Source organism: Ochotona curzoniae, unplaced genomic scaffold (genome assembly GCF_017591425.1).
Source record: "Ochotona curzoniae isolate NIBS_2020 unplaced genomic scaffold, NIBS_Ocur_1.0 scaffold_2453, whole genome shotgun sequence".
Taxonomy (NCBI): Eukaryota; Metazoa; Chordata; class Mammalia; order Lagomorpha; family Ochotonidae; genus Ochotona; species Ochotona curzoniae.
The window spans coordinates 21,231,342-21,257,770 of record NW_024467094.1 but is presented as its reverse complement, the minus strand read 5'-3'; the positions used below and the strand labels follow the sequence as shown (position 1 = coordinate 21,257,770).

At 39.7% G+C, this 26,429-nt stretch overlaps 1 protein-coding gene across 7 annotated transcripts in view; it reads left to right on the top strand.

Annotated features, from left to right (window-relative positions):
* Nucleotides 1-26,429, top strand: part of VMP1 (vacuole membrane protein 1) — a 110,080-nt gene that overhangs the window by 58,383 nt on the left and 25,268 nt on the right. For all 7 annotated transcript variants that reach the window (XM_041001420.1, XM_041001421.1, XM_041001418.1 and 4 more), the window contains 2 exons: nucleotides 19,950-20,030; nucleotides 22,508-22,624. In XM_041001420.1, the coding sequence (XP_040857354.1) occupies nucleotides 19,950-20,030; nucleotides 22,508-22,624 (198 nt within the window). The remainder of the gene's footprint in view (nucleotides 1-19,949; nucleotides 20,031-22,507; nucleotides 22,625-26,429) is intronic.

Here is a 26,429-nt window from a genome sequence, read left to right as displayed (position 1 = left end):
TAAATTTTTTAATTGGAAAGGCAGATTTACCGAGAGAAAGCAAGGTAGAGAGAAAGATCTTCCATCCACTGGTTAACTCGCCAAGTGGCTGTAACAGCTAACGCTGTACCGATCTGAAGCTGGGAGCTTCTTTCAGGTCTCCTGCACGGGTGCAGGGTCCCAAGGCTTTGGGCCATACTCTGCTGCTTTCCCAGGCCACAAGCAGGGAGCTGGGTGGGAAGTGGAGCAGCTGGGACACAAACCAGTGCCCATATGAGATCCTGGCATGTGCAAAGCAAGAATTTAGCCATTGAGCCATCACAATGGGCCCAATTCCTGTTTATTACTATATTTTTATTTTGTTTGAACACTTTCTATAGTAACTTTTCAGGGAAAGGTGAGTAAATGGAAAATGTGAGACCTCTTGTTGTTGTTGTTGTTGTTGTTGTTGTTGTTGTTGTTGTTGGTATTAAGGATCATTAATTTATTTGAATGGTAGAGTTACAGAGAGAAGATAGTCCTCTGAAGAAAGCAGAGATCTACTGCTGACTCACTCTCCAGATCAACATACCAGCTGGAGCAGGGCCAATCCAAAGCCAGGAACCGAGAGCTGCTTCTGAGTCTCTCATGTTGGTGACTGTTGCTCAACTTCTTGTACCATCTTCCATTGCCTCCCCACACTATCACAAAGCTGGATTTCAACTAAAGCAGCTGGTCTAGAACCAGTTAAGTCCCAGCTGCCCCATTTCTGATCCAGCTCTCTGGTGATGGTCTGGGCAATGTAATGGATTATGACCCAAATCCTTGGGTCTTACACTCACTTTTGGAGACTTAGAAGTCTCAGGTTCCTGACCTTCGCCGGGCCCAGCTCCAGCAATTGTAGCCCTTCGGGAAGTATATCAGAGGATCACTCTCGCTGTGTCTCTCCTCTCTGTCCGTAACTCAGACTTTCAAATAAAAATAAAATGAATCCTTAAAAAAAAAAAAGGGTGCCCAGAAGAGGCAGTGACTGCCATTTATTTAAACAAACAGTGAGATGGGGCTGGCACAGTAGTTCACTTGGCTAATCCTCTGCTTACGAGCATTAACAACCCATATGAGTACTGGTTCATGTTCCAGCTGGTCCACTTCCCATCCAGCAGCTCCCTGCTTATGGCATAGGAAAGCAGTGGAGGATGGCCCAAATTCTTGGGACCCTGCACCAAGGTAGAAGACCTAGAGGAGGTTTGTGGTTCTTGGTTTCAGAACAGCTTATCTCCAGTTGTTACAGATACTTAGGGTGTAAACCAGCGGTGGAAGACTTTTCCTTTTGTCTCTCCTTCTCTGTAAATCTGTGTTTCCAATAAAAATGAATAAATCTTTAAAAAATTAAATTAAACAGGCCTGGTACGATAACCTAGTGGTTAAAATCCTTGCCTTGCACATGCCCAGGATCCAATATGAATGCCACTTTGTATCCTGGCAGCCCTGCTTCCCATCCAGCTCCCTGATTGTGACCTGGGAAAGCAGTCAAGGACAGCCCAAAGCCTTGGGACCCTGCATCTTTATGGAGACCCAGAAGAAGCTCCTGGCTTCAGATTGGCTCAGCCCTAGTTGTTGTGTCCACTTGGGGAGTGAATCAGCAAACTGAAGATCTTCCTCTCTGTCCCTCCTTCTCTCTGTGTATGTCAGTTTCAGTAAAAATAAATCTTAAAAAAAAAATTAAACAGCAAAGCACTTAAGCTGAATTGGAAGCATGGTGGGGGGCAGCAGGTATAGTGATGGTGAGGCTTCCTTGCGTCCAGTGGCGTGGCTTTTGTACAGATAGACTTATTTATTAGTAATCTCCTTATATCTGTATCTGTTGATCTTTGAGATTATTCAGTGCCTGTAATGGTGATCCCTCCAGTTTCTTGCTTAGGTATATTGCTGACATTTAAAGCCAGGTTACCAAAGAGTACTTAGTGAGCTCCTATGTATAAAGATCACGTAATACAGTTTGTCTTCACTCTTTGGATACCAGCACAAAAGCAAATACAACTATGTCCTTAGCCCAGAACTGCTAGTTAACTGTGGCTAGCTGTGTTCAATGGAATTGGAGCTTATGCATTTACTTCTTACACATTCTTGTTTTCAGCCCTGCCCCAGCCTCGTCTACAGTTGCTTCTTTTCTGTATTGTCCTCAGCAGGCTCTCTGATGTCTTTTCTTCCATGTGTCTAGGTCTTTACTTACTGATGTGAATTTTATCAGAACCACAGTTCGTGTTTTCAGTTTTCTATATTTGGGGATTACTTTAAAGACAGGGAGTATACCACTTATCTCTTGTTGAATAGTAGCGAACAGTTCCAGTTTTTAGTGGTTACAATAAGAACAGTCATTCACATTGCTCACGGATGTGTAATGAGGGCCTTGTCTGTATGAAGTCTTTCAAGGAACCCGTCCATAGTGCTCCCTGCTCTGGCTAGAATATCAGACTGTGTGACTCACTCACCCTTTCTTTGCAACTCTTTGATTTAAGTTATAAGTAATATTTTGTAAACGTATTGCTCAATTCCAAAAACTCCAGTCTTTTAGAATTTGATGAACAAGTAAATAATGCTTCGTCTCATCTATATAATTTAAGCTATTAAGGAACTTTGCCATTTCTTCTTTCAGTCTTTATTCATTGCTAGAGTAATAATTTTGATCCATCTAGTATGGTCCTGATTATGGTAGTTACTTTTTTGACTGCACCTTGTCTAACAGTAGTTCGTCTGTTTTGAGTCATGGAAACCAGGATGCATGCAATCCTATTGGTCATGAGGTTTGGCTTCATTCATCCTATAATGCCAGTAATTACAATCACTATTTTAAAATATACATTTCTTATTCCCTAATTTCATGTTTGCTTCTACTGAAAAATCATGTAAGCAAAATGTTCAGGTTCTTTTTTTTTATAATCCTTAAATCAGAAGTCATCCATTCTGGACCCAGCACAAGGGCTCAGTGGCTGAAATCCTCATCTTGAACATGCTGGGATCACATGTGGACACTGGTTCATTTCCCGGCTGCTCCACTTCCTGTCCAGCTCCCTGCTTGTGGTCTGGGAAAGCAGTAGAGGATAGCCCAAAGCTTTGGCTCCTGCACACATGTGAGAGACCTGGAAAAAGCTCCTGGTTCCAGGCTTTGGATTGGTCAACTCCAGCCATTTTGACCACTTAAGGTGTGAAACAGTAGATGGCAGATCTTTCTCTCCGTCTTGCCTCTCTGTATATCTTCCTTCCCAATAAAAATAAATCTAAAGAAAAAAAACCATCGAATGAGTGCCGGTTCTAATCCCGGCAGCTCTGCTTCCCATCCAGCTCCCTGCTTATGGCCTGGGAAAGCAGTCGAGGGAGACTCAGGAAAGGCTCTGGCCTCCTGGCTTTAGATAGACACAGATCAAGCTGTGCTTTTCCGACATATGTGTATGTGAGTTTTCCTGCAGTTTTCCCCAGTTTTAAGCAGTAGATTTGGAAGATTTGTAAGTTTTATTTATCTGTTTATATTTTTGGCAGCAGATATGATAGGGAAGAACTGTTGAAGAGGGAATTGTCAGTTTTCTTTGTTATAAATTTTCTTAGAGCATACCAATACATTAATTTATTATTTGAGAAAACATTACCTTTGTGTGGTTTGAAGAAGACATTTTTTATTTTGGTTTTGTTTATTCTTTGTTAATACTGTGGATCATGACTGTATCCAAGTAAGATCTATTATGTTTCAGTTTATAATATACTATTGTGGTGTGTTCATGATTTTGTTTCTGAGGTATTCCTATGAAAATAAATTTATGTCAAATAAGCGGACTTGTCATTTAAATTAGTTGTCTGAAAACCATTTTTATGTTTGTTAATGAATTTTCTAAGGATCCTATTAATTTTTTTCAGATTTTTGTAATTTCTAAGTATATGAAGGGATGTATCAGTCTTACATTTCAGAAGTCTAGTGAAGTGAAAAGTGAAAGCCCAAATCCTACACACCAGAGCAAGCTGATGTTCATTATATTCCTGTTTTCTTTATATTTAAAAGCTGGAATCATTCCACAAATTTTAAGCTAAGCTTCCTTTTACACATAGAATCATAGGAATTCATAATGACATTTGGATTGTTTTCTTCAGTTTAAGAAAAGAAGATTGTTTTCTTTAGAGAAACATACAAAAAGAAAACTTACTGTGAAAAGTTTGATACAGAAACTGGATGAGTTTCCTTCACCCTTGTGAAATCATGTTCTATTGTGACTTCCTTGAGCATGAAAATACAATAGTAACATTTTTCCATGTCATAATTTTTTTTGCATATATTTCCTTTCCATGACAGCTCTTTCTGATTAAAGAATATGTTTGTTAAAAAAAATACTAAGAATATGGATAAACAGGAAAAGTAAACATTCTTACAGGTTTATATATCCTGTTTTTTTGGTATCTTTTTTCATATTTTTTTATTGATTGCCATAAAAAAGGATATGCCCTTTGTCATATGCTGCCAGTTTTTTTCCCTAATTCCATTTTTTTCTGTGTTATTTATGTAGTTTTTAATTTATTTTTTATTTCTTGGATATATTTACTTCTTTATTCCTAAATATTAGACATTTTTATTTTAGAATCATGCATAAAATGATTCTTAACCTGTTGGCTTTGTTTTATGTCTTACTGTTATAAAAACTTGTGTCTTGCTATGTTTTTATAAACTACTAATGATACAGTTAAAAAGCATTGGATTTTTCTTAAGTGGGTGAATTGTAACCTTATGGAAATCTGTTTAGTTATGCCTTGCTGATTTTGATTTAAAAGTTCATTTGCAATCAGTTTGCTGAGGATCCAGAATTTATCCCACTTGGGTTGCTTATACATAGTTGTTTTTTATAAAGCTTCCAATTTGGCATGAGCAATAACATTTGAAAAAGTTGGACCAACTTTAGCTAAAAAAGAAAATTAAGTAAAATGAATAACTATGAGTGTTTATATTTTAAAAAGGTAGAAAATGACTTTTTTATTATTGAAGGTAAAGCCCTTTAGTAGAAAAAGTTTATCAGCAGGAAAAGAAAAAAAAAGTCTTGGCACTTCCTGCTTTACCCATGTGCTCTCCAAGTAGGTTAAAGGGGATGTATGATTTTACTAGAAAATTATTGCTAGGTAACTTTTCAAAAGTAATTGACTTAAATTCCACATTTAACTGATGGTTAGATTTCACACTATCAGTGTTTTGAGAGAGGAAGAGATGGGTGAAGTATTTATTTGTGTCATATTGATTATGATACCTATTTTATTTTTGTGAGTCCATTATTACAAATCAGGCAGTGTTTTTCCACTCAGCTAATTTCCCTTTGCTCTTGGCTTTATGTCCTGTTTTCAGTAGATGTCTGTGGGAGGTAGACATGAACGAATGTGGCTTCCTGTGAACCTGAGCCACGGGAGCATCTTTTGTCAGTTGGGTCCGGGTAGGTGTTGGTGTGCTCTGGGGACTGTTTCATGCAAGGCTGAGTTCTTCTCTTAATGATGCTTTGCTTCTTGTTCCTGATTTCTGTTCATGAGATCACCATCCTCACAATCAGTTCCCGTCACACCCTGAGTCATCTGACTCCTTCCTTGCCTCCCGGATCCACTTATTCTTCAAAGCCTCCGCAGTATCTGGCCACCTGCACTCCCCTTGCCCTTCCCACTCAGACCTTTATGGACCGTTAACTGAATATTTCCTTCCAGCTTGCTAATAGCAACTACTCTTTACTGGCCTCCCAAACCCCACCCCACCTAGCTCTTTCTTCCCCCCACACAAAGCAACAAAAATTGTTTTCTACAAATATATGTCAATTAAAAATAAATGTGATACAGCGGACATTTGCACATAGTTAGACTTCCATCTGGGATGCCTGCATCCCATTTTGAAGTACCTGGTTGGAGTCTGCTACTCTGCTTCCAATCTAGCTTCTTTTTTTTTTTTTTTAAACATTTATTTTTATTGGAAAGGCGGATATACAGAGAGGAGAGACAGAGAGGAAGATCTTCCGTCCGATGATTCACTCCCCAAGTGAGCGCAATGGCCAGTGCCATGCCAATCCGAAGCCAGGAGCCTCTTCCGGGTCTCCCACGCAGGTGCAGGGTCCCAAAGCTTTGGGCCATCTTTCACTGCTTTCCCGGGCCACAGGCAGGGTGCTGGATGGGAAGCGGGGCTGCCAGGATTAGAACCGGCGTCCATATGGGATCCCGGGCGTGCAAGGCGAGGACCTTAACCACCACGCCATCGCGCCGGGCCCCCAATCTAGCTTCTTAATAATACTCACCCTTGGGCCCGGCGCGGTGGCGCAAGTGGTTAAAAAGTCCTCGCCTTGCACGCCCGGGATCCCATATGGCCGCCGGTTCTATCCCGACAGCCCCGCTTCCCTTCCAGCTCCCTGCCTGTGGCCTGGGAAAGCAGTCGAGGACGGCCCAAAGCTTTGGGACCCTGCACCCGCGTGAGAGACCCAGAAGAGGCTCCTGGCTTCGGATCGGCATAGTATCGGCCATTGCGCTCACTTGGGGAGTGAATCATTGGACGGAAGATCTTCCTCTCTGTCTCTCCTCTCTGTATATCCGCCTTTCCAATAAAAAAATAATAAATAATACTCACCCTAGGAAGCAATAGGAACTCACATCTCATCCCCCGCACTCTTCCCCTAACATTGTCTCTGCTGTATTCCAGTCCCATTCTAGCACTGTGTTTCTTGGGTCATTTCTTACTTTATACTTTCTTTTTTATTTTCTGTAAAGATTTTCTCTTTTTTTAATATTATTTTTCTTGGAAAGGCAGTTCAGATTTACAGAGATAAGAAACAGAAAGATCTTCCATTGGTTGGTTTACTCCTCTAGTAACTGCAACAGCTAGGGCTGAGCCACTGTAGAGCCAGAAGCCTCCTCCAGGCTTCCCACACAGCTATAAGGTCCCAAGGCTTTGGGCCATCCTCCCCTCCACTGCTATCTCAGGTCACAAGCAGAGGGCTTGGAAGGGAAGTGGAGTAGTTGGGACATAAACTGGCTCCCATATGGGATCCCAGTGTGTGCAAGACAAGGATTTAGCCACTGAGCCATCACTCCAGGCCTTTATTTCATACTTTCTTGTAAAATTGTTTATGGACTTTTCTTATCCCTCCCAGAAGTCAATAAGCTCCTTGACAGGAGGCTTCAAAAATGTATGTTTTCAAGGATGCCTGTCTAGTCTTGCATTTACTACTCAAGTTGTAGGTATTTCGAAGATGTTATGAAATATCAGTTGAGAGGAAGTGTAGCATCACATGAAAGATGCTTACTTAATATTCAGTCTTATTTAGCTGCAAAATAAACTGTAAAACTTAGTGACCACTGTGTTCGTTTTATATAAAAAAAGGTTTAAACATTTTGCATCACCGAGTTTTTTAGTGATCCAAAAGCAGTTTGAAGTTAATGTAAGACAAGAAGTTAAATGACTTAATTCACATTGATCAAAACAGTTGTAAAATGCTCTACTTGGGAAAGAAATGGAATTCCTTGTATGTGTGCTCATAAACATATATATGCTGTGCAATCAAACAAAAAGAAAAAGACCTTTAGAAATAATAGTTTGAAGATTAAGGTAATTTTATTAGCTTAAGACACCATAAGAGCCATTATTACTGCAGCAATGTGGAATGGAAGTCGGGGGTGGCTGTGGTATTTTGTGTTTCAAGCTTACACAATTGAGCAGGAATGTTGTGCATAATTACTTACAAGGATATGCTTTGGAGTAAAGTGTGTTTTCCTAAGTGCTGTCTAACTGATCTACTCCTTGGATTTTCTTTTGAAGTGTTCAGTTGTTAGATTGCTGACTGTGTGAAATCTGCTGGTTCTTTTTGCTGTCAGAATAAGAAGTTAACAAGCAAATCAGAAATTTTCAAAACCTTAAAACATTTCTTAAAGTAATGCAGTTTTTCCTCATTTATATTGACTAGCTTGTCTTTGTCATTCTTGAGGCTGTAGACTATTTTAGAGATTATTTTTATTTACCTACCTTTGAAAGGTGGAAAGATATCTTCCATCTGCTAGTTTATTGTGCCAAGTGCCTACAACAGCCGTGACTAAACCAGGCCAAAGCCAAGAGCTGGGAACACAATCCGTGCCTCTCTCATGGGCAACAAGAATAAGAATGCAACTGCTTGGTCTAGCACCACTAGCAAGATGAATGCTAGTTGGAAATGGAATCAGAAGTGAAGCTGGGACTCAAACCTGGTCACTTTGATATGAGATATGGGTCTCCTAAAAGGCATTTTAACCCCTGTATCAAATATTTACTCCCTAAACTATTTTAATTTCTGGATTTAAAGTTATTTTAAGAGAATTTTTAGATTTTGTTTTAACTGCATGTAATCTGTATATTAAAGCTAAAGCCCCAGATTAGGTTAAAATATTTGAATGTTTTGCCTTACTGGTTTGCAGTAAATTTGTGTCTTTAAAAAAAAAAAAAAAAACCTTTCTAGCTTAGTAGGATTCTTATCTTTTTTGAAATTTCAAGGGTTTTATGTTATTTTATTTTTGACAACATACATAGAAAATCACAAAAAAAATTCATCATTTATAACAGATGTAATGGCCAATGCATTTTCTTTTTATGCAGTAAAATGGGCCTAATGAATCACCCTTTCAAAGGACATAGTGAAAATGAAGAATTCATTTGTTTGATCATTTAAGTCTAGAGATTATGGGAAAGCATTTTGTAGTGATTATTTATATACTCACTCAAGTGCTTTAGCACTCCATTTATCTTACTCTCTGCTACGCACGCTTTCCTATCAAGTGTTTGCAGTTGCCTACAGCATGTCAATGCCTGCTGGTTTTTCCCTGTGAAGTATCTGTTCCTTTACATACACAGATTTATTAAAGAGTTCAGTGTAGATTATCTGAAACCAAACAAGACTGATTTTCATATACTTCAGAGGCGCTTGAACACTTATGGTGTCAGTTGTTGCTGGGACCTGTTTTTGACTCTGTTGAACCTTTTCTGATTGTGGTTTGTCTGGCCATCACATGACTTCTCTGAAAATTCCCCCTCCCCTTCATTTCCAGTAAACTGTTTGAGCAGGAGTGAGTCAGAGTGAAACCAGCTTCCCTGTAACCACAGGGCTTGTTAAAGAATTTGTCAACGTGGACTCTAGAGGGTTTGCATTAAGCTTTGCAGTAACTGCTATGGTTTGTGTTGCGTCAGGAGTTCCACAGAAAAGCTTGCTGCTCTCAGGACCTCTTGCTTGTTTGCATAGAGTTGAACTGATCAGCTTCACCGTAGTGAACATTTGAGCCCCATGCTAAACATATTTCTTTATCATTTAAGGCATTGTCAGAGCTACCCATGCTTACTGTAGTTTCTCCTTTCAGAATCAACCCACCCCACCCTGTAACATTTAGATTTTGAAAAGTCAGGCCTGCTAGTTCTTTCATAGCTGGCTCATGATTTTACCACAAAGTACCATGAAGATTAAGCAATATTAAGTGGTCTCTTGATAGATTTTGTTACACGTATTTTGACTGTTAATGCTGTTAGATTTTGATAACAAAGGTCTCGTGTATTTTGTTCAGTAAAACAGTAGTTAGTCTTTGTAGTTTCTAAGCACACTTGGCATGCTTTATGAAGGAATTCTTAATGCTTCCTTTTATTTCCTCTCAGGAAGCATTTACTTTATTTTGAATTGTTCTCTTGCCACCCTATACCCAGCCTTTCATCTTTTCTCCCTTTTCTGACTTCTGTTTTGTTTAACTCATTTCTATAATTTTAACTAACTGAATAAGACAGTGCTGTTTGATGCAAGCTGTTAAATAAATAGCCACTGAGCAGCTTGCCTGCTCATTGTGCTTTCCTGTTTTCGTTTATGTCACGTGCACCTTTGCATTGAACATTGGCGTCTTTAGCCAGACTTACTTATGTAAAAAGTAAATTTGAAGTTCACTGTTGTTGCATTGCGGGTAGAACTACCACCCTGATGCTTGCATCCTTTGTGGGTGCTAGTTCAAGACTCAGTTGTTCCACTTCCAAGTCCAGCTCTCTACTAATGTGCCTAGGAAAGCAGCAGAGGATGGCCAAGTGCTTGGGTCCCTGCCATCCACATGGGAGACCCGGATGAAGCTGCTGGTTTTGACCTGACTCAGCCCTACCCATTGTGTCCATGTGGGGACTGAATCAACTTAAGGAAAATCTCTGTGTCTTTCCCTGTAACTGTGACTTCCAAATAAACAAGTAATAGACAATTTTTAGCTAGTTATTCTTTCAAAAAAGAATACAGAATAATAAAAGCCTTGAAGTATTTGTTCTATCCATGATCCTTAACTCTCAATGATAAAAATTGAAATAGAAAAAAAAAACTTTGAGGTAATTCTAATTGAAACTAGGTGATGTTCAAATTAAAATAAGAAGCTAAAACGACCCAATCATTAACAAAGCATATTAAGTAATAAATATTTAAGATTTTTCCTGTTTAGTTTGCTTTGGACATTGCAGTAGAATGTAGGTTTATTGTGTCTGTTTTGTTCTTTTCATCTTTACACCTGTTTACATATATGAAAAAAAAAAAGAATAAGCAGTGAGTAAGTACTAGGTTACCTTTGTTAAACTAATTTACAGTGGGGTTTTCAGGCTTGTATTTCAAACACCTTTTGTGAAATGCCTCTACAAAGTCCCCTTTCATTGAAACTTGAACCAGCAGATTATGTATGCTTCTGCGTTTTTGCTCATGAGTTTGCAAATCAGTAACATGTGAAGTATAAGCCCTTCTCTGTTACAACTTCTCAGTGTTCCCAAGGTTGCTGGACCAGAAACAAAGTTGAATCAAAGACAGCAGAATACCCATTATTCTCATTTCCTACTTTTTTTTTTTTTTGCCAAGGTGCTTTTATTTCAGGTTTGTCACAAAGGATCTGCAGTTCTTTCTTGTTAGGTATTTCTCTCCTTAGAGTCTCCTGTCCATTCTTTTTCCTATCTTGAGTCTTACTGATTAAACTCTTAACTGTCATAATTTTAAACTAAAGAGCCTAAATGGTGCTCTACTGTTTCCCAAGCCACAGTCAGGGAGCTAGATGGGAAGTGGGGCAAGCAGGACATGAACCGGTGTACATATGAGATCCCAACGGATGCAAGGTGAGGATTAAGCCACTAGGCTGTTGCAGGCCACAAGTTAAGTAGTTTCCTAACTGAGATAGAACATAAACATACTAAAGACGTTAAAAATGTCTAGCTGGCTGGATGTTTGATACAGTGTTGAAGTTGTTGTATGGGATACACAAGTGTCTTCTTGGTTCCTGATTCAATACTTCTGTGACTGTGCACCCTGGGCGTCCATCGTCCACAGGTGAGACCCATAGAAATGTGCTGGCTCCCAGCTTCCACCTAGCCTAACCCCAGGCCATCTGAGGAGCTAGCTGTCTCTCCCCTCCTGTAATTCTGAATTTTCAAACAAATCAATACATTGGAAAAAAAAAAAAAAAAGGCAGGCTGGCACAGTAGCCTAAAAGCTGAAGTCCACCTTGCATGCACCAGGATCCCATATGTGCATCAGTTCTAATTCCGGCAGCTCCACTTCCAGTCCAGCTCCCTGCTTGTGGCCTGGGAAAGCAGTTGAAGATGACCCAAAGCCTTGGGATCCTGTACCCACATGGGAGACCTGGAGAGGCTCCTGGCTTCGGATTGGCTCAGCTCCAGCCATTGCGGCTGCTTGGTGAGTGAGTTATCGGGCGTGGATCTTTCTCTGTGTCTCTCCTCCTCATTGTATGTCTGACTTTCCAATTAAAAAATAAGTGAATCTTTTAAAAAATATATCCATTTGAAAATCTGTCTAATGCAGATCTTAGCCCAGAAATAGTTCAGAGTTTCTATTTTTGACACAGCCGAGCCCTCTGAAAACGTGTTGTGCACCATAGATTATATATATTCCTTATGGGTTATGAGTGAAAAAAAAAAATCATAATGATCATGCCTAGGTCAGTAGCCTAACAGCTAAAGTCCTCGCCTTTAACACACCTGGATCCCGTACAGGTGCCAGTTCTAATCCTGGCAGCCCCACTTCCCATCCAGCTTGTGGCCTGGGAAGGCAGTCAAGGATGGCCCTAAGTCTTGGAATCCTGCATCCACATGGGAGATCCAGAAGAGTTGCCGTGCTCCTGGCTTCGGATCAGCCAATGCGGTTACTTGGGGAGTGAATCATTGTATGTAAGCCCTTCTCTCTCTTCCCCTGTGTACATCTGACTTTCCAATAAACTAAATAAAACTTTTTTAAAAAATCACAATGATCAATTTTCACTTAATAGTTAGTTGAAAGGTAGAAATTGGATGAAATTTCATAAAACCTACAAGCACAATTGCTTTTAGATCAATGACTTATTTTTAGTATAGCTCATGATGCACAGCATTCTGTACTTCACAGTTTATTTGGCTTATAGATCTGGAGTCTGGACCCCATGTGGTGTAGGCCTGATTGCTTCCTCATAACCTGGTAGACATCACATAGAGAAATTTCAGGGCTGTGAGTTACACTAACTGTTCTCTATGTGTGTATATTTCACTTAAAAAAAAAGACTTATTTTTATTTGAGAGTGAGATTTATAGAGAAAAGGAGAGACACAGAGAAAGATCTTGCATCCACTGGTTCATTCCCTAAGTGACCATAATGGCAGAGCTGAGCTGATCCAAAGGCAGGAGCCAGGAGCCTCCTCCTGGTCTTCCATGTGGGTACAGGGTCCTAAGGCTTTGGGGCCGTCCTTGACTGCTTTCCCAGGCCACAAGCAGGGAGCTGGATGGGAAGTGGAGCTGCTGGAACATGAAACAGCCCATTTGGGATCCTGGCACATGCAAGGTAAGGACTTTGGCCATTAGGCTATTGTACTGGGCTCTGTGTATTTCATTTTATAAACAGCTTAGTTATGTTATTAGGGACTTAATAACAAGTTATTACTTCAAAATTATTGTCAACTCTGCTGAAATAGCTTCTAATTCTAAGTTATTGTTACTGTTTCTTTCCATTTCTACTTAATGGAGTGTTAGTTGCTTGGCACATATGTTTGATTAGGATGTAGGAACTAGCTGGTTATTTTCAGGTGTCACAAGACCTTCACAAGTATATTTTAGTATCAATTTCCATTTTACTTGTAGAATTATTTTTAATGACTTTAAAAATTATTTTATTCATTTGAAAAGGGAGAAGGACAGAGAAAGATCACCCATCTGCTCTTTGCTCCAAATACCAAGACTGGCAACAGTCAGGACTGGGCCAGGCCAAAGCCAGGAGCTGAGGATTCAGTGTGGCTCTCCCACATGAGTGGCACAGACCCAAGTACTTGAATCATCACCTGTTGCCTTCTAGGGTAAACGTACCAGAAGCTGGAAAGGAGAACAGAGTAAGACCCAAATTCAGGCATGCTGATGCAGCCTCTTAACTCCTGTCCCAAACACCTGCCCTGCGTCATTATGCTTATTAAAACAACTGTTTTGAGACACACACCGTGGTGCATTGGGTTATGGTGTTGATTGGGATGCCGACAACCAATATCAGAGTGCTTCATTCAAGTCTCAACTGCTACACATTTTTGGTTTGCTTCCTGCTAATATACCTAAAAGACAGTAAACAATGGTCCAAGTACTTGACTTCCTGCCACCTACAACGGAAACCCAGGTGGCGTTCCTGTCTCCTGAGCTTCACCCAGTCTCTCCTTGGCTGTTCTAGGTTGCTTGGGAGTAAATCAGCAGATGGAAGATCTCTGTTTTTCTTCTCTATCTCCCTCTCTCTGTGCCACTCTGCTTCTCCAATAATTAAGTAAATTTTGTTTAAAAAAGTTTTGTGGCGCCCAGTGCAGTAACCTAGTGGCTAAAGTCCTTGCTTTGCATGTACTGGGATCCCATGTGGGTACCAGTTTGTATCCCAGCTACTCCATATCCCTTCTAACTCCCTGCTTCTAACTTGAGAAAGCAGTAGAGGATGGCCCAAAGCCTTGGGACCCTGCATCCATGTGGGAAACCCAAAGGATGCTCCTTGCTCCTGGCTTTGTATTCTCCCAGCTCTGGATATTGTGGCTACTTGTGGAGTGAACCAGCAGGTGGAAGATCTTTATCTCTGTCTCTCCCTCTCTCTGCATATCTGTGTTTCCAATAAAAATAAATACATATTTAAAAAAAAAGTTTTGTGGTTTTTTTGATTTGGATTGTGGAGTCATGTCAGGCCCAAATCCTAGGTTATTAATTTAGCACGATTAAGTATAATGGATTAAGAAGGCAGAAAGTTTAAGCTTGCATAAAATGTTACCCAAATACACATTTATCTCCAGTAGCTGTGTGTATATTTAGTATGTTTAGGAATTATCTGTTGCTTTATAAAGGGGCTTCTTCTTATCCTTCACTGATCATGAAAAAAGTTGTCATCATGGGAAGATGTTTATTTTAAATATTTAGATTCAAGTTGACATTTGTTGGATTGAAAGATTAGTATTTTGTTAACTGTAATCATGTACTTATATCTTTGGGGAAAGAAATGTCATTAATAATGGCCCAGAGGTTTCAAGACTTTCTCTTTTCTTGAAGTCTCAGTAATAAGAAATTACAGTAACTTTTTTTTTGTTTTTGGTTTTCTTGTACTTGGGGAGAAGTAGAAAATATTTTATGATGGCTAACCATAAAAGCGTATTTCTTACTTAGGTCGAGTTAGAAAATGAAATTGTGCTTTCAGACACTTGAATTGTGAAATAGATAAAAAGTTGTGAAATGTGCACACAGAGAAATGAAACTATTTAAAGGAATTTGCTTTTACTTGTACAGATCTTTTGAAAAACTGAAAATGACCATTGAGGAAGTAACCAAGTGAGACTTGCTACATTGTTCCCACAAACATTCCAAAACTGTTAAAAATGAAAATACTGATTTCCTTTGACTTTTAACCTGAAAATTAAACAGCCAACTTACCAACTTGTTTGGTCATCATTTTTTCATATTTCTCTTGAAATGAATTTTTATTATTGACTTATCTGTGTTACTTATACTAAAAAAGAATAGCAACTTTTGCTCAGAATTCTTTTTCATACTTTAGTAAAAGGATTTGTTAATGGTGTTAAATTAAGTGAATGATTATAATATGGTTTGCTAACAAATATATACAGAGTAATATTTGCACTCTATTTTATAGACAAATGGGAATCTAAATGTTTTAATTTGTGGGTGTATAACTGTAGTCAACATGAAAAAGTACAGCTACCAAGCTACAGAGTGAAAAATTGAGGCTGTTTGCAAAACATTTCAAATTACAAATCATCAAAAGGCAAAAATTACATTTAAAGTGTAGATTTTTTTAGACAATAGAAGAATACTATTTCAGGCAAATTACTAATTAATTACTAATTACTAAAGCTGTATCAGAAAATTTTATAGTTATAAGCTTAAAAGTAAAATAAGTTTGGGCCCGCCACAGTAGCCTAGTGGCTAAAGTTGTCATCTTGCATGTGCTGGGATCCTATATAGGCGCTGATTTGTGTCCCGGTAACCTTACTTCCTGTCTAGCTTCCTGCTTGTGGCCTGGGAAGCCAGTTGAGGGCAGCCCAAAGGCTTAGGCCCCTGCACCCACATGCGAGACTAGGAAGAGTCTTCTGGCTCCTGGCTTCAGATCAGCTCAGCTCAGACCAGTGCAGCTGCTTGGGGAGTGAACCATCAGATGGAACATCTTTCTGTGTTCCATCGTCTGTTTTTCTGTCTGTAAATCTCACTTTCCAATAAAAATAAATCTTTAAAAAAATTCTATTTAAAGAAAAAAGAGATTCAGTTACTAAAGCACTTCTTCACATTCTGGCAAGAGTGCTCTGTAAAACTGCCTGTTCTTGCCATAGCTTATTTCTTGCCATGAAACAACTATTCAGATTTAGTGTTCATTTAATGTCAGTGAAGGTTCGTTGGCTTACTTGATATATAAATGTGATTTTTAATTCTGAGAATATGGTCCCTGTGTGATAGTGTAATGGTTAAAGTCCTCTCCTTGAAAACGCCAGGATCCCATGTGGGTTCTAATCCCAGCAGCTCCACTTCCCATCCAGTTCCCTGCTTGTGGCCTGGGAAAGCAGTCCAGGATACCCTAAGGCCTTGGGACCTGGCACCAGCATGGGAAGCCCGGAAGAAGTTCCTGGCTCCTGCCCTCAGATCGACGCAGCACCGGCCGTTGTGATCACTTGAGGAGTGAATCATAGGATGGAATATCTTCAATTCTGTCTCTCTCTTTCTCTCTGTACATCTGCCTTTCCAATAAAATAAATAAATCTTTTAAAAAAATAAGAATTCTGACAAAATTGTGAAAGACCTGTAAAAAAAATTACAGGAAGTGAAATTAATATTGTCACTGTTAAATACTTAATAAAATTTTTGAAATCTGTTGTGAAACATACCTTTCACAAAAGGTGCTTTACTTTCTTACAATTAAAATTAAAAAAAAAATTGGATAGATTCACTCTTTTGCTCAAGGAAAGGTTGCTAAGACACCCTATGATGTTGGGCACTCAGGCATCTGAAATAACAAGAAGTCTATTTTCTTTTGTTCTTGCATAATTTCTTTTGAGCAAAGTGATTCTGTCCCAAGGGAGGTAATTGATTCCTTATTTATTACTCATTTTCCTTTGTTAGTGAAGGTTGCTATATTAATTTGACTACTTATTTTAGAGTTTTTTTAAAACCATTTATCTGTTTTTATTTGAAAAGTACAATTAGAGAGAGATCTTCCATCTGCTGGGTTATTCCCCAAATGATCGCACTAGCCAGCCCTTGACCAGACCAAAGGCAACAGCCAGGAGCTTATTCCAAGTCTCCCATGTGGATACAGGGGCCATCCTCCACTGCTTTCCAAAAGCACGTTAGCTAACAGCTGAATCAAGTTGGGCTCCAAGTGGCTTAACCTGCTATGCCACAAAGCCACCTCTGAAGTTTACCTGTTGTTGACACTTAAGTCCAGTCTTACTTCTCACTGATTAAAAACAAATTTGCGGGCCTGGCGCCATGGCCTAGCAGCTAAGGACCTTGCCTTGAACGTGACAGGATCCCATATCGGCACCGGTTCTGATCCCTGCAGCTCCACTGGGACAGCCAAGAGCCTTGGAACCCTGTACCTATGTGGCAAACCTAGAGGAGGTTCCTGGCGCTTGGGTTCAGATTGGCTCAGCACCGGTTGTTGCAGTCACTTGGGGAGTGAATCATTGGGTGGAAAATCTTCCTCTCTGTCTCTCCTCCTCTCTATATATCTGACTTTGCAAAACAAATAAAATCTTAAAAAAAAAAAAATTTCGGGCCCGGCGCGGTGGCGCAAGTGGTTAAAGGTCCTCGCCTTGCACGCCCGGGATCCCATATGGGCGCCGGTTCTAATCCCGGCAGCCCCGCTTCCCTTCCAGCTCCCTGCCTGTGGCCTGGGAAAGCAGTCGAGGACAGCCCAAAGCTTTGGGAACCTGCACCCGCGTGGGAGACCCGCAAGAGGCTCCTGGCTTCGGATCGGCATAGTATCGGCCCGTTGCGCTCACTTGGGGAGTGAATCATTGGACGGAAGACCTTCCTCTCTGTCTCTCCTCTCTGTAAATCCGCCTTTCCAATGAAAAAATAATAAAAATAAATCTTTAAAAAAAAAATTTCTATATGAGTGTTTGCCACTGATTGTTAGTTTGTGTTCACTTTTGAGATTACGTTGTGTTAAACCCTCAAAATTAAATGTTTTCAAACAAGCAGTTTAGGGGCCCAGCCCTGTGACTCAACAACTAAATCTTCAGCTTGCAGTTGGTGATATCCAATATGTGAGCCAGTTCGTGTGCTGGTTACTCTTCCCATCCAGCTCCCTGCTGGTGGCCTGGGAAAGCAGTAGAGGATGGCCCAAAACCTTGAAGCTCTGTACCTGTATGGGAAACCCAGAGGAAGTTCTTGGCTCCTGGCTTCAGATCAGCTTAGCGCCATTGGCTGTGGCCACTTGGGAGTGAACCAGCGAATTGAGGATCTTTCTGTCTCTACTTCTCTTTGTAAATCTGCCTTTCCAATTAAAAAGAATTAAAAGAACAGTTTAAGAAACCGTATGTCATTATTTGAAGCAGTTCTGATATCTGTAAAACTCAGTATTTCACAAGCAATGCAACAAACATTGTTGTAGGAAGAAAATCTTTGGTTGGAAATCTGAATGAAACTAGAACATCCCTTTGCTATAGCAACTCAGTACTTTTAAAATCTTAAATCTGATGTAACTGTTTTACTGGAAAAGTAAGCCTAATGCTAAAGAAAAAAAAATGAATCCTCTCTTTGGAAATAAACAGTGAAGTTGCAGAATGTTGAGAATTTGCACATTTGATCTTGGAAGTCACTTGACTGGTAACATCTTTTTAAGTATTATTTGTTGATTTAATTTGGGGTTTTTTTTCAATATCCTCAGAAGGGGAAAGTTTGGATGTTGTTACTGTTTTTACTTTCAGAACTGTCTATTTTTGTAACGTGATAGGGCAATTCTAATATTTTGTGTCAAAAAATTGTAAAGTGTGAATACAGTTATTCTTTGTGGATGAGAGAAATGTTTTTCAACCAGTTTTCTGTTTTTACTATTTTTTGCTTTTAACCTTGTTCCTATTCTGTGAAGAATCCATCTAGCTTCTGTATTCTGTTCTGTCTGTAAGATTGTTAGAGGGCCTGGCGGCGTGGCCTAGTGGCTAAGGTCCTTGCCTTGAATGTACTGGGATCCCATATGTGCACCAGTTCTAATCCTTGCAGCCCTGCTTCCAGTCCAGATCCCTGCTTGTGGCCTGGGACAGCAGTTGAGGACGGCCCAAGGCCTTGGGACCCTGCACCCGCGTGGGAGACCCAGAAGAGGCTCCTGGCTTTGGATTGGTGCAGCACCAGCCATTGTATCTGCTTGGGGAATGAATCATTGGATGAAAGATCTTCCTCTCTGTTTCTCCTCCTCTCTGTATATTTGACTTTCTAAGAAAACTAAATCTTTTTTTTTAAAGGATTTCTATTAGAGCATTGAACTAGAAAGAAAAGATTCTATGACATTAAAGAGTGTTTTAAAAGACATATCAGCTAATGTTTCTGTCATATTAACCACTGTCTTATGAATTTGGAATAAAATATATGTCATTTTAAAATCAGGAAAGAACTAAAGTCAAATTTCAAATTGACACCTCAAGTGAGGAATAGAATTGTGTGCGTGTGTGTGTGTGTGTACACCTGTACATTAATCACACTAACAAACTGGAAAAAGAAAATCAGGAGTGATCTTGTTGCCAGCCAAATAAATGCGTGTTTAAGTAGTGTAGTACAATAGAAAGCACTGATTTCAGAGTCTTAATTTTACACCGTTTCTTGGTCCTCTTAGCACTTACGCTTTCTGGGCTGCTGTGTTGTATTCTGTAGAGTAGGTGTGATATTACTGTCACCTATATCCCAGGACTGTCAAAAAGTCACATAAAATGCTAGTGAAACATCTTATAGACTAGGTGCCAGCTGTGCAATCATGGTGTTTCGCTTTTGCAGTGACCTTGGCTTCTTCTGGCTTGCATTCAACAAAGATGTCTTCATTGACTGTCCCCAAAACTCTGTTTCTTATTGTGGTGTTAGTAAGGGATTATGTCTGGCTAGTTGTAGAAAGGGAAAAAAAATGTATATATGCTGGGCCAATATTTCTAGAAGAATTCAGTGGTTCATGATTTGTTTATATTTTGTTCATGCCTAGAAAATCCAGAGAAAACTAACTATAAAATAACAATGTCTTTGGTTAATTTTTAAAATGTGGCAAAAGCTTAATGGTGTACAGACAATAATGTGTTAAGATTTTTTTTCCTGCATATGTTCTAGTGAACAGCCTGTTTCAATTTCTTAATCGTGTTACTCAAGTAAATCATTGCCCTCAGGTGACATAATTAATATAGTAACTGCTGTAAAGATATATCTTTCTTCATCCTTTACGTTTTATTAATTTTTTTAACTCACTTATAATGGTTTAAATTCCTTCTTTTTACAGGACTTTGCCTCTCGAGCTAAACTGGCAGTTCAAAATCTGGTACAGAAGGTTGGATTTTTTGGAATTTTGGCATGTGCTTCAGTAAGTGAATTGTATTAAAAGTGAGAAATTTCACTAAATAATAAGGGTATATTTTGATTCTCTTTGTTTTTGAAAGACACATTCCTGAAGAAATAAATATGCTATCACTTTTATTTAATATAGTTTTTTTAAGATCAGATTTACGAAGAGAAGGAAAGACAAAGATCTTCCCATCCACTGATTCGTTCCCCAAATGGCCACAATGGCTGGAGCCAAGCCCATCCAAAACCAGGAGCCAAGAGTTTGTTCTGGCTCTCCCACATGGGTGCAGGTTCCCAAAGCCTTGGGCCATCTCTACTGCTTTCCCAGGCTATAAGCAGGGGGCTGAATGGGAAGTGGAGTAGCTGAGACACAAACTGATTCCCATTTGGGATCCTGGCATGTGACTAGGCCATCGCACAGGGCCCATATTGAAGCATTTTTAACCAAATAAAGATGACTTGATTATTTCCATAGTTATAGATCAGAAATCTTTGTCCAAAGCTTTATGTGTTAGTTAGAAGGATAAATTCTTGTAACACCTGTCTTAAGTAACTGTAACTCCAAGCCAGGTAACAGAAATATCTGTGGCAAAGGTACATACGTATCTCTTCGGCTACTGTGAACTAAAAGTTCTTGCACTCACCAGTGGGACTGCAGCCCCACAGGGAAGTCCCTGAAGTTTCCCTACCAGACCTTTTCCCAGTCTCAAGTCTTACATATATTGGCAGGTACTTCAACACAGCCTATTGTGGCCTACCCTCAGTCTCAGCTCTCACTGGCAAGTGTTTCAGCCTTGCCCAGCCTGTCCCCAGACCTGGACTACACAACCATTGAGTGAACAGCACTGCTATTCAGGCCAGTCGGGGAATGAGCCAGTGGATAGAATCTAATTATACTCTTGTAAGAATTTCCAACACAGAATGGGATACAAATTTTAACAGATTCTAATTTTTATCAACTTTACTTTAAATATCTTGTGTAATTTGAATAAATATCTATTTCAACCAGAAGTTGAACATGATAATAAGTGGAGGAATTAAAATGCACATACCTTGCAGAGTAGCATAAGAAAATATAAAATGTGACAGATGTAATACTGTGCTGATGGTATTATTACATGGTTGTATGGAAAGAAATTGCATGAGGAAAATAAAAATGCATTATTGAATCCAAGTGTTAGTAACAAAAGAATACTTAAATTCTAATTTACTCATGGAATTGTTTTTGAAAAACAATGTGTAGGGCCCAGCGCGGTGGCACAGTGGTTAAAGTCCTCGCCTTGCACTCCCGGGATCCCATATGGGCGCCGGTTCTAATCCCGGCGGCCCCTCTTCCCATCCAGCTCCCTGCTTGTGGCCTGGGAAAGCAGTCGAGGACGGCCCAAAGCTTTGGGACCCTGCACCCACATGGGAGACCCAGAAGAAGCTCCTGGCTTCGGATCGGCATAGCACCGACCATTGTGCTCACTTGGGGAGTGAATCATCAGACGGAAGATATTCCTCTCTGTCTCTCCTCTCTGTATATCCGCCTTTCCAATAAAAATTAAAAAATAAATCTTTAAAAAAAAAAAAAGAAAAACAATGTGTAACAATTTTTGCTTAAATTTCTGACTTTTCAGTGTTTAAAAACCGAAATCGTATAAATCAGTTGGCTAATAAATGGCTTAGCCAGCAGCAGCAAAGGCAGAGTACTTCTGTGGATGTTGTACTCAAAAAGAGCTTGTGGGTTTTTTTGCATTTATACATAAATTTATCTTAGTTTTCCTACAGTGTATGAATGTTTAATAAGGTCTTTGTTGTAAATCACTTTCTTGTCTGGAACTGAGTATTCCAAACATCTGAATCTATGTGCTCTTAAGTTTTGTTTTTACATCTGATATTTGTAAAGTGTGTTAAATGTCCCCATAGCCTTTGGCTCTTTTGAAATAGAAAACAAATAATTTTCTGATGTGGAAAATGAGAACACTTTTGCCAATAACTTCTTTATGAACTTATTAAAATGTTTGGTGAAGATTGACCAATTTTAGTTAATATTCATATTTCTGATTACAAGCTTTTGTACCCTAATTCCTACCTAAATGTCTTTAAAGCAGTTCCTGAAAACCTTCCCATAGAAAAGTCACTAAGTAGCCAAAAAAAACCCAACCCTGCTGAATGGGATTAAATCTGTGTGGGCCTATTACTGGCCTTATCGAGTTCTCATGTAATACATCTGTGTGTAAGATACATGTGTGGGGGGCATTAGCCACAAGTAATAGAAGCAAATGGACAGCAGGCTATACCATGAGAGGTTAACCAACAGCCTAAGATGAACAGCAAGCAGTAGCCACGCTAGATCATTTGTTTAAGCTCCTCCTGAACAGTCTGGTACTAACTAGACCCTATCCCTCACATTGTTGTATGTGCAAGGCTTAAAGCAGAGTACACCTGCCAGGGGGAGGTAAAATTAAGTTGTCCTTTGAGTTATAACAGGCGATTTGTGTTTCCTCTTTATAGATTCCAAACCCTTTATTTGACCTGGCTGGAATAACATGTGGACATTTTCTTGTACCTTTTTGGACCTTCTTTGGTGCAACGCTTATTGGAAAAGCAATAATTAAAATGCATATCCAGGTAATTATACTCCCTGATTCACTACCTCATGATGATGAACATGTTGTAAGGCGCTGACATATGCTCATCTCTGAGAGAATGTTAACTTATTCTCTGCTCTTTTGGTTACAAATTATTCAGATAATAAAAGTATGCACTGTCATTGGGAGATTTTTCTTTCTTTCTCTCTTCCTCCTTCCTTTCTTCTTGCCCTGTGAAACTGTTACTCCAAGATTTCTTAAATTTATTTTTAGCTGGTCTTGTGTAGTAGCTCAGAAGCAAAAATCCTCACCTTGCAAGCGCTGGGATCCCTCACAGGTACCAGTTCATGTTCCGTTTGCTTCTCTTCCCATCTGGCTTCAAATACAAAGGCCTTGGTACTCTTCACGGATGTGGGAGATCCAGAGGAAGCTCCTAACTCCTGGTTTTGGATTGGCTCATCTCTGGCTGTTGCAGCCATTTGGGGAGTAAACCAGTGTGTGGAAGATCTTTCTCTCTGTCTCCCCATCTGTAAATTTGATCTGCCTTTCCAATAAAAATCAATCAATCTACATATCTATCTATCTATATATATATATTCATTGGAAAGAGAGCAGAAGAGAAATAGAGGTGGAAACAGGAGAGCTCCCACTTGCTGTTTCACTCCCAGAAATGCCTGCCATGGCCCCAGGCTGGGGACTAAGCTAGAAGTCAAAGTCAACCCAAGTCTCAGCATAGCTGACAGAGACCCAGTTACTTGAGCCATCGCTGCTGCTTCCCAGAGTTTCCATTATCAGGAAACTGGAATTGGAAGTAAAACTTGTACTCAAACCCAGAAACTGATATATGAGACTGGCTTACTAACTCATATCTTTTTTTTTTATTATTATTTTGTTTTTATTGGAAAGGCAGATCAGATTTACAGAAAGATCTTCCATCCAGTGGTTCACTCAAATGGCTGCAACAGTCAGAGCCGAACTGATCCAACACTAGTAGCCTGGAGCTTGTCCCAGGTGTCCCATGCAGGTACAAGATCCCAAGGCCCCGGACCATCCTCCACTGTCTTCCCAGGCCATGAGCAGGGACCTGAATGGGAAGTGGAGAAGCTCCATGTGTGTCTGTGTGTAAAGATTTTTTTTATTGGAAAGTCAAGTTTAGAGAGAGAAGGAGATAGAGAAACATCTTCCATCCCACTGGTTCATTTCACAAGTGGGCACAAACGGAGCTAGGCCTATGTTAAGCCAGGAGCTTCCTCTCGGTCTCCCATGCATGTGCAGGGTCCCAAGGCTTTGGGCCATCCTCACCTGCTTTCCCAGGCCACAAGCAGGGAGCTGGATAGGGAGTGGAACAGCTGGGACATGAACCAGCATCCATATGGGATCCTTGGGTATGTAAGACAAAGGCTTTAAACAACTAGGTTACCACACTGGGCCTTTAAATGATATCTTAATTAACAGGCCAAATGCCCTTCCCTGTCCAAGATTTTTTTTTCCAATCCAAGATTTTTATGAAAGAAAAACAGTGCTCCTATGTGAGAAAATGCACCTCGTTTTCACATATGTAGTGAAAACAACTAGTCGTTTCTTCACTAACCACAAGCTGAAAGAATATTGCCTGTCACTGATTTTTATTTTTCTTTCATATACTCTATATAGCATATCTGCTTAATACTTCCTCTCTTGTCACTAATATCTTTTACCGAAAACTAGCCAGATGTTAGTGTGGGGGAAAATGAGGAAGAAAAGTGTCTCTGAAGAGGCAAGAAGATGTAGCTTGTGGTTAGAGAAGTGAGACTCTACTGGTCTTCAAAGGTACTCTTAACCAAATAGGATAGAGTATTTGAATATGTGTGTGTGTAGAAACGTGTATCTACCTTGCGTCTTGTGTTCATGCATACCTGAATGAAGAATCAAAGAATTCAAATGATGGGGAATTGTGTGTGTGAGTCTAGAAATACAATGAGAATTGTTTCCTTCCCCCCCTTTTTATTCATTATAGCAAAGTTTATTTTAAATTCCCTTTTATTGTTATAATAGAGTATATATTTGATCACACCATTCATTTCAGAAAGATTTTTGACTAATGTATTTTAAAACATTCTCAATAGATTTTTTTTTTCAAATTATAGTGGTGTTTAATTTTGTATAGTACTTCACACTTAATGTAATCCTGGCATAGGGAAATCAGGACAATCGTTTTGTAGAACTTAAGTTAATAAGTAATAGTTGCCCAAGAGAGTAACAACTGGAATTTGAACCTAATTTCTTTTGGCTTCAAGTTCAGTCTTCATGCCATTCTTTTATATTTCCTTCTTAGCTGCAAAATATTTACATCATTAAGGAAAATAAATTGTGTAATGCCTGCTTTTTATTAGGGCCTGTGCCAGATAGTTTGCGTTAATTATCTAATCATCAAACCAATCCTGTAAGGCAGTTTTTAAACATGTTTCATAGGTAATAGAACCCTGTTAAAGAAGGTAAAATACTTGCTGAGGTCCTGAGATTCCAGCCTGGTTCTGTCAAGTCAAACTCATTCCATGTGTCCAAGTGCTGGGACAAAAGAATGCAGAAATCCTCTTGTGTCCTAAAAGTGAAGAATTTGAATTCCTCACTAAACTAGGACTGGGGGATGTTTGCATGTTGCATTGTATCATAGTGACATACTTTATAAAGGCATGTCACTTGATGTACATCCAGATGTAGCTTAGGACAAGCATTTCTCATTCCTGGGTAAGCAATATTAGTGAGTAATACAAACATTTTAGCCATTTCTGAAATAATAGGGAGGAAAACTACACACGGAGATTTTTCTGATTACATAGTAAACCTGTTTCCTCTTCTGGCTTGCTTTCTTCCCTAAAAAAACAAAGCGGTCAAACCTTTTAAATTGTCTTATTTATCTTGGTTGGTGTTTTTTTTTTTTTTTTTTGAGAAACACCAATGGAGAGAAAGAGCTCATGTTCATTCCTCAGATGCCCACACAACAATCAGGACTGTGCTTGACATCAGTATCCAGGTCTCACACATGAGTGACAAAATGATAACCATAGTAATCAGAGACTGGGTAAGAGATAGAGCGCCAACATCCCACTCAGCTCCCATTTGACATGCTGCTGTTCCAGATGGCAGTTTAACCCACTGCCCACAGCGCCAGCCCCTGAAGTCAGATCTTAAACCCAGGCACTCTACTGTGGGATATGGATTAACTAACACCCATATTTTTTCCTTTTTTCCCAGCTTAAAATCAGATAGCTTTCTTTAATAGCTTGTTAATTGATGTCTTGTTAGCTGTTAACCCTTCTGTAAAAATATCCTAACCCACCCACCAATAATAATAGATGAGAATATCTCTTACCACTACACAGCTTCAAGTTTTCGGCCTGCAGAGGTTCTGTGGGATGTTGACTTTCCCCTAAAAAATGAACAAGTGAACATGCTTATCATATTACTTCATGTGCCTTATGATTTCCTGACAGCAGCTGCTGTTTTTTGCTTCCCTGCCTTCCCACCCATCGGCACACACACATACATGGACTTTTTATAAACTACAGGAGACCAACAATGTTTCTCTTGGTTCACTGACATATTCTAACGTTTAGAACAGCATTTAGCACCTAGGTAGGCACTGAGTGAGCCTACCAGAACCTGTTGAAGATTCTTCCTTATAGGCCCCTTGTGGAACAGATGGCTGCTGCTAGTCACTGTGGCACCAGTAATTCCCTCCCCTGCCCCTTTCTTTGTGGTTCCACTTTGGCTTGTTTTCTCCGTGCTGGTGGTTGGGAGGGTTGTTTGATGGGCTGTGCCTTTTATTAGGTAGCACCCTCACTCAGACCTCCAGCCGAACAGAT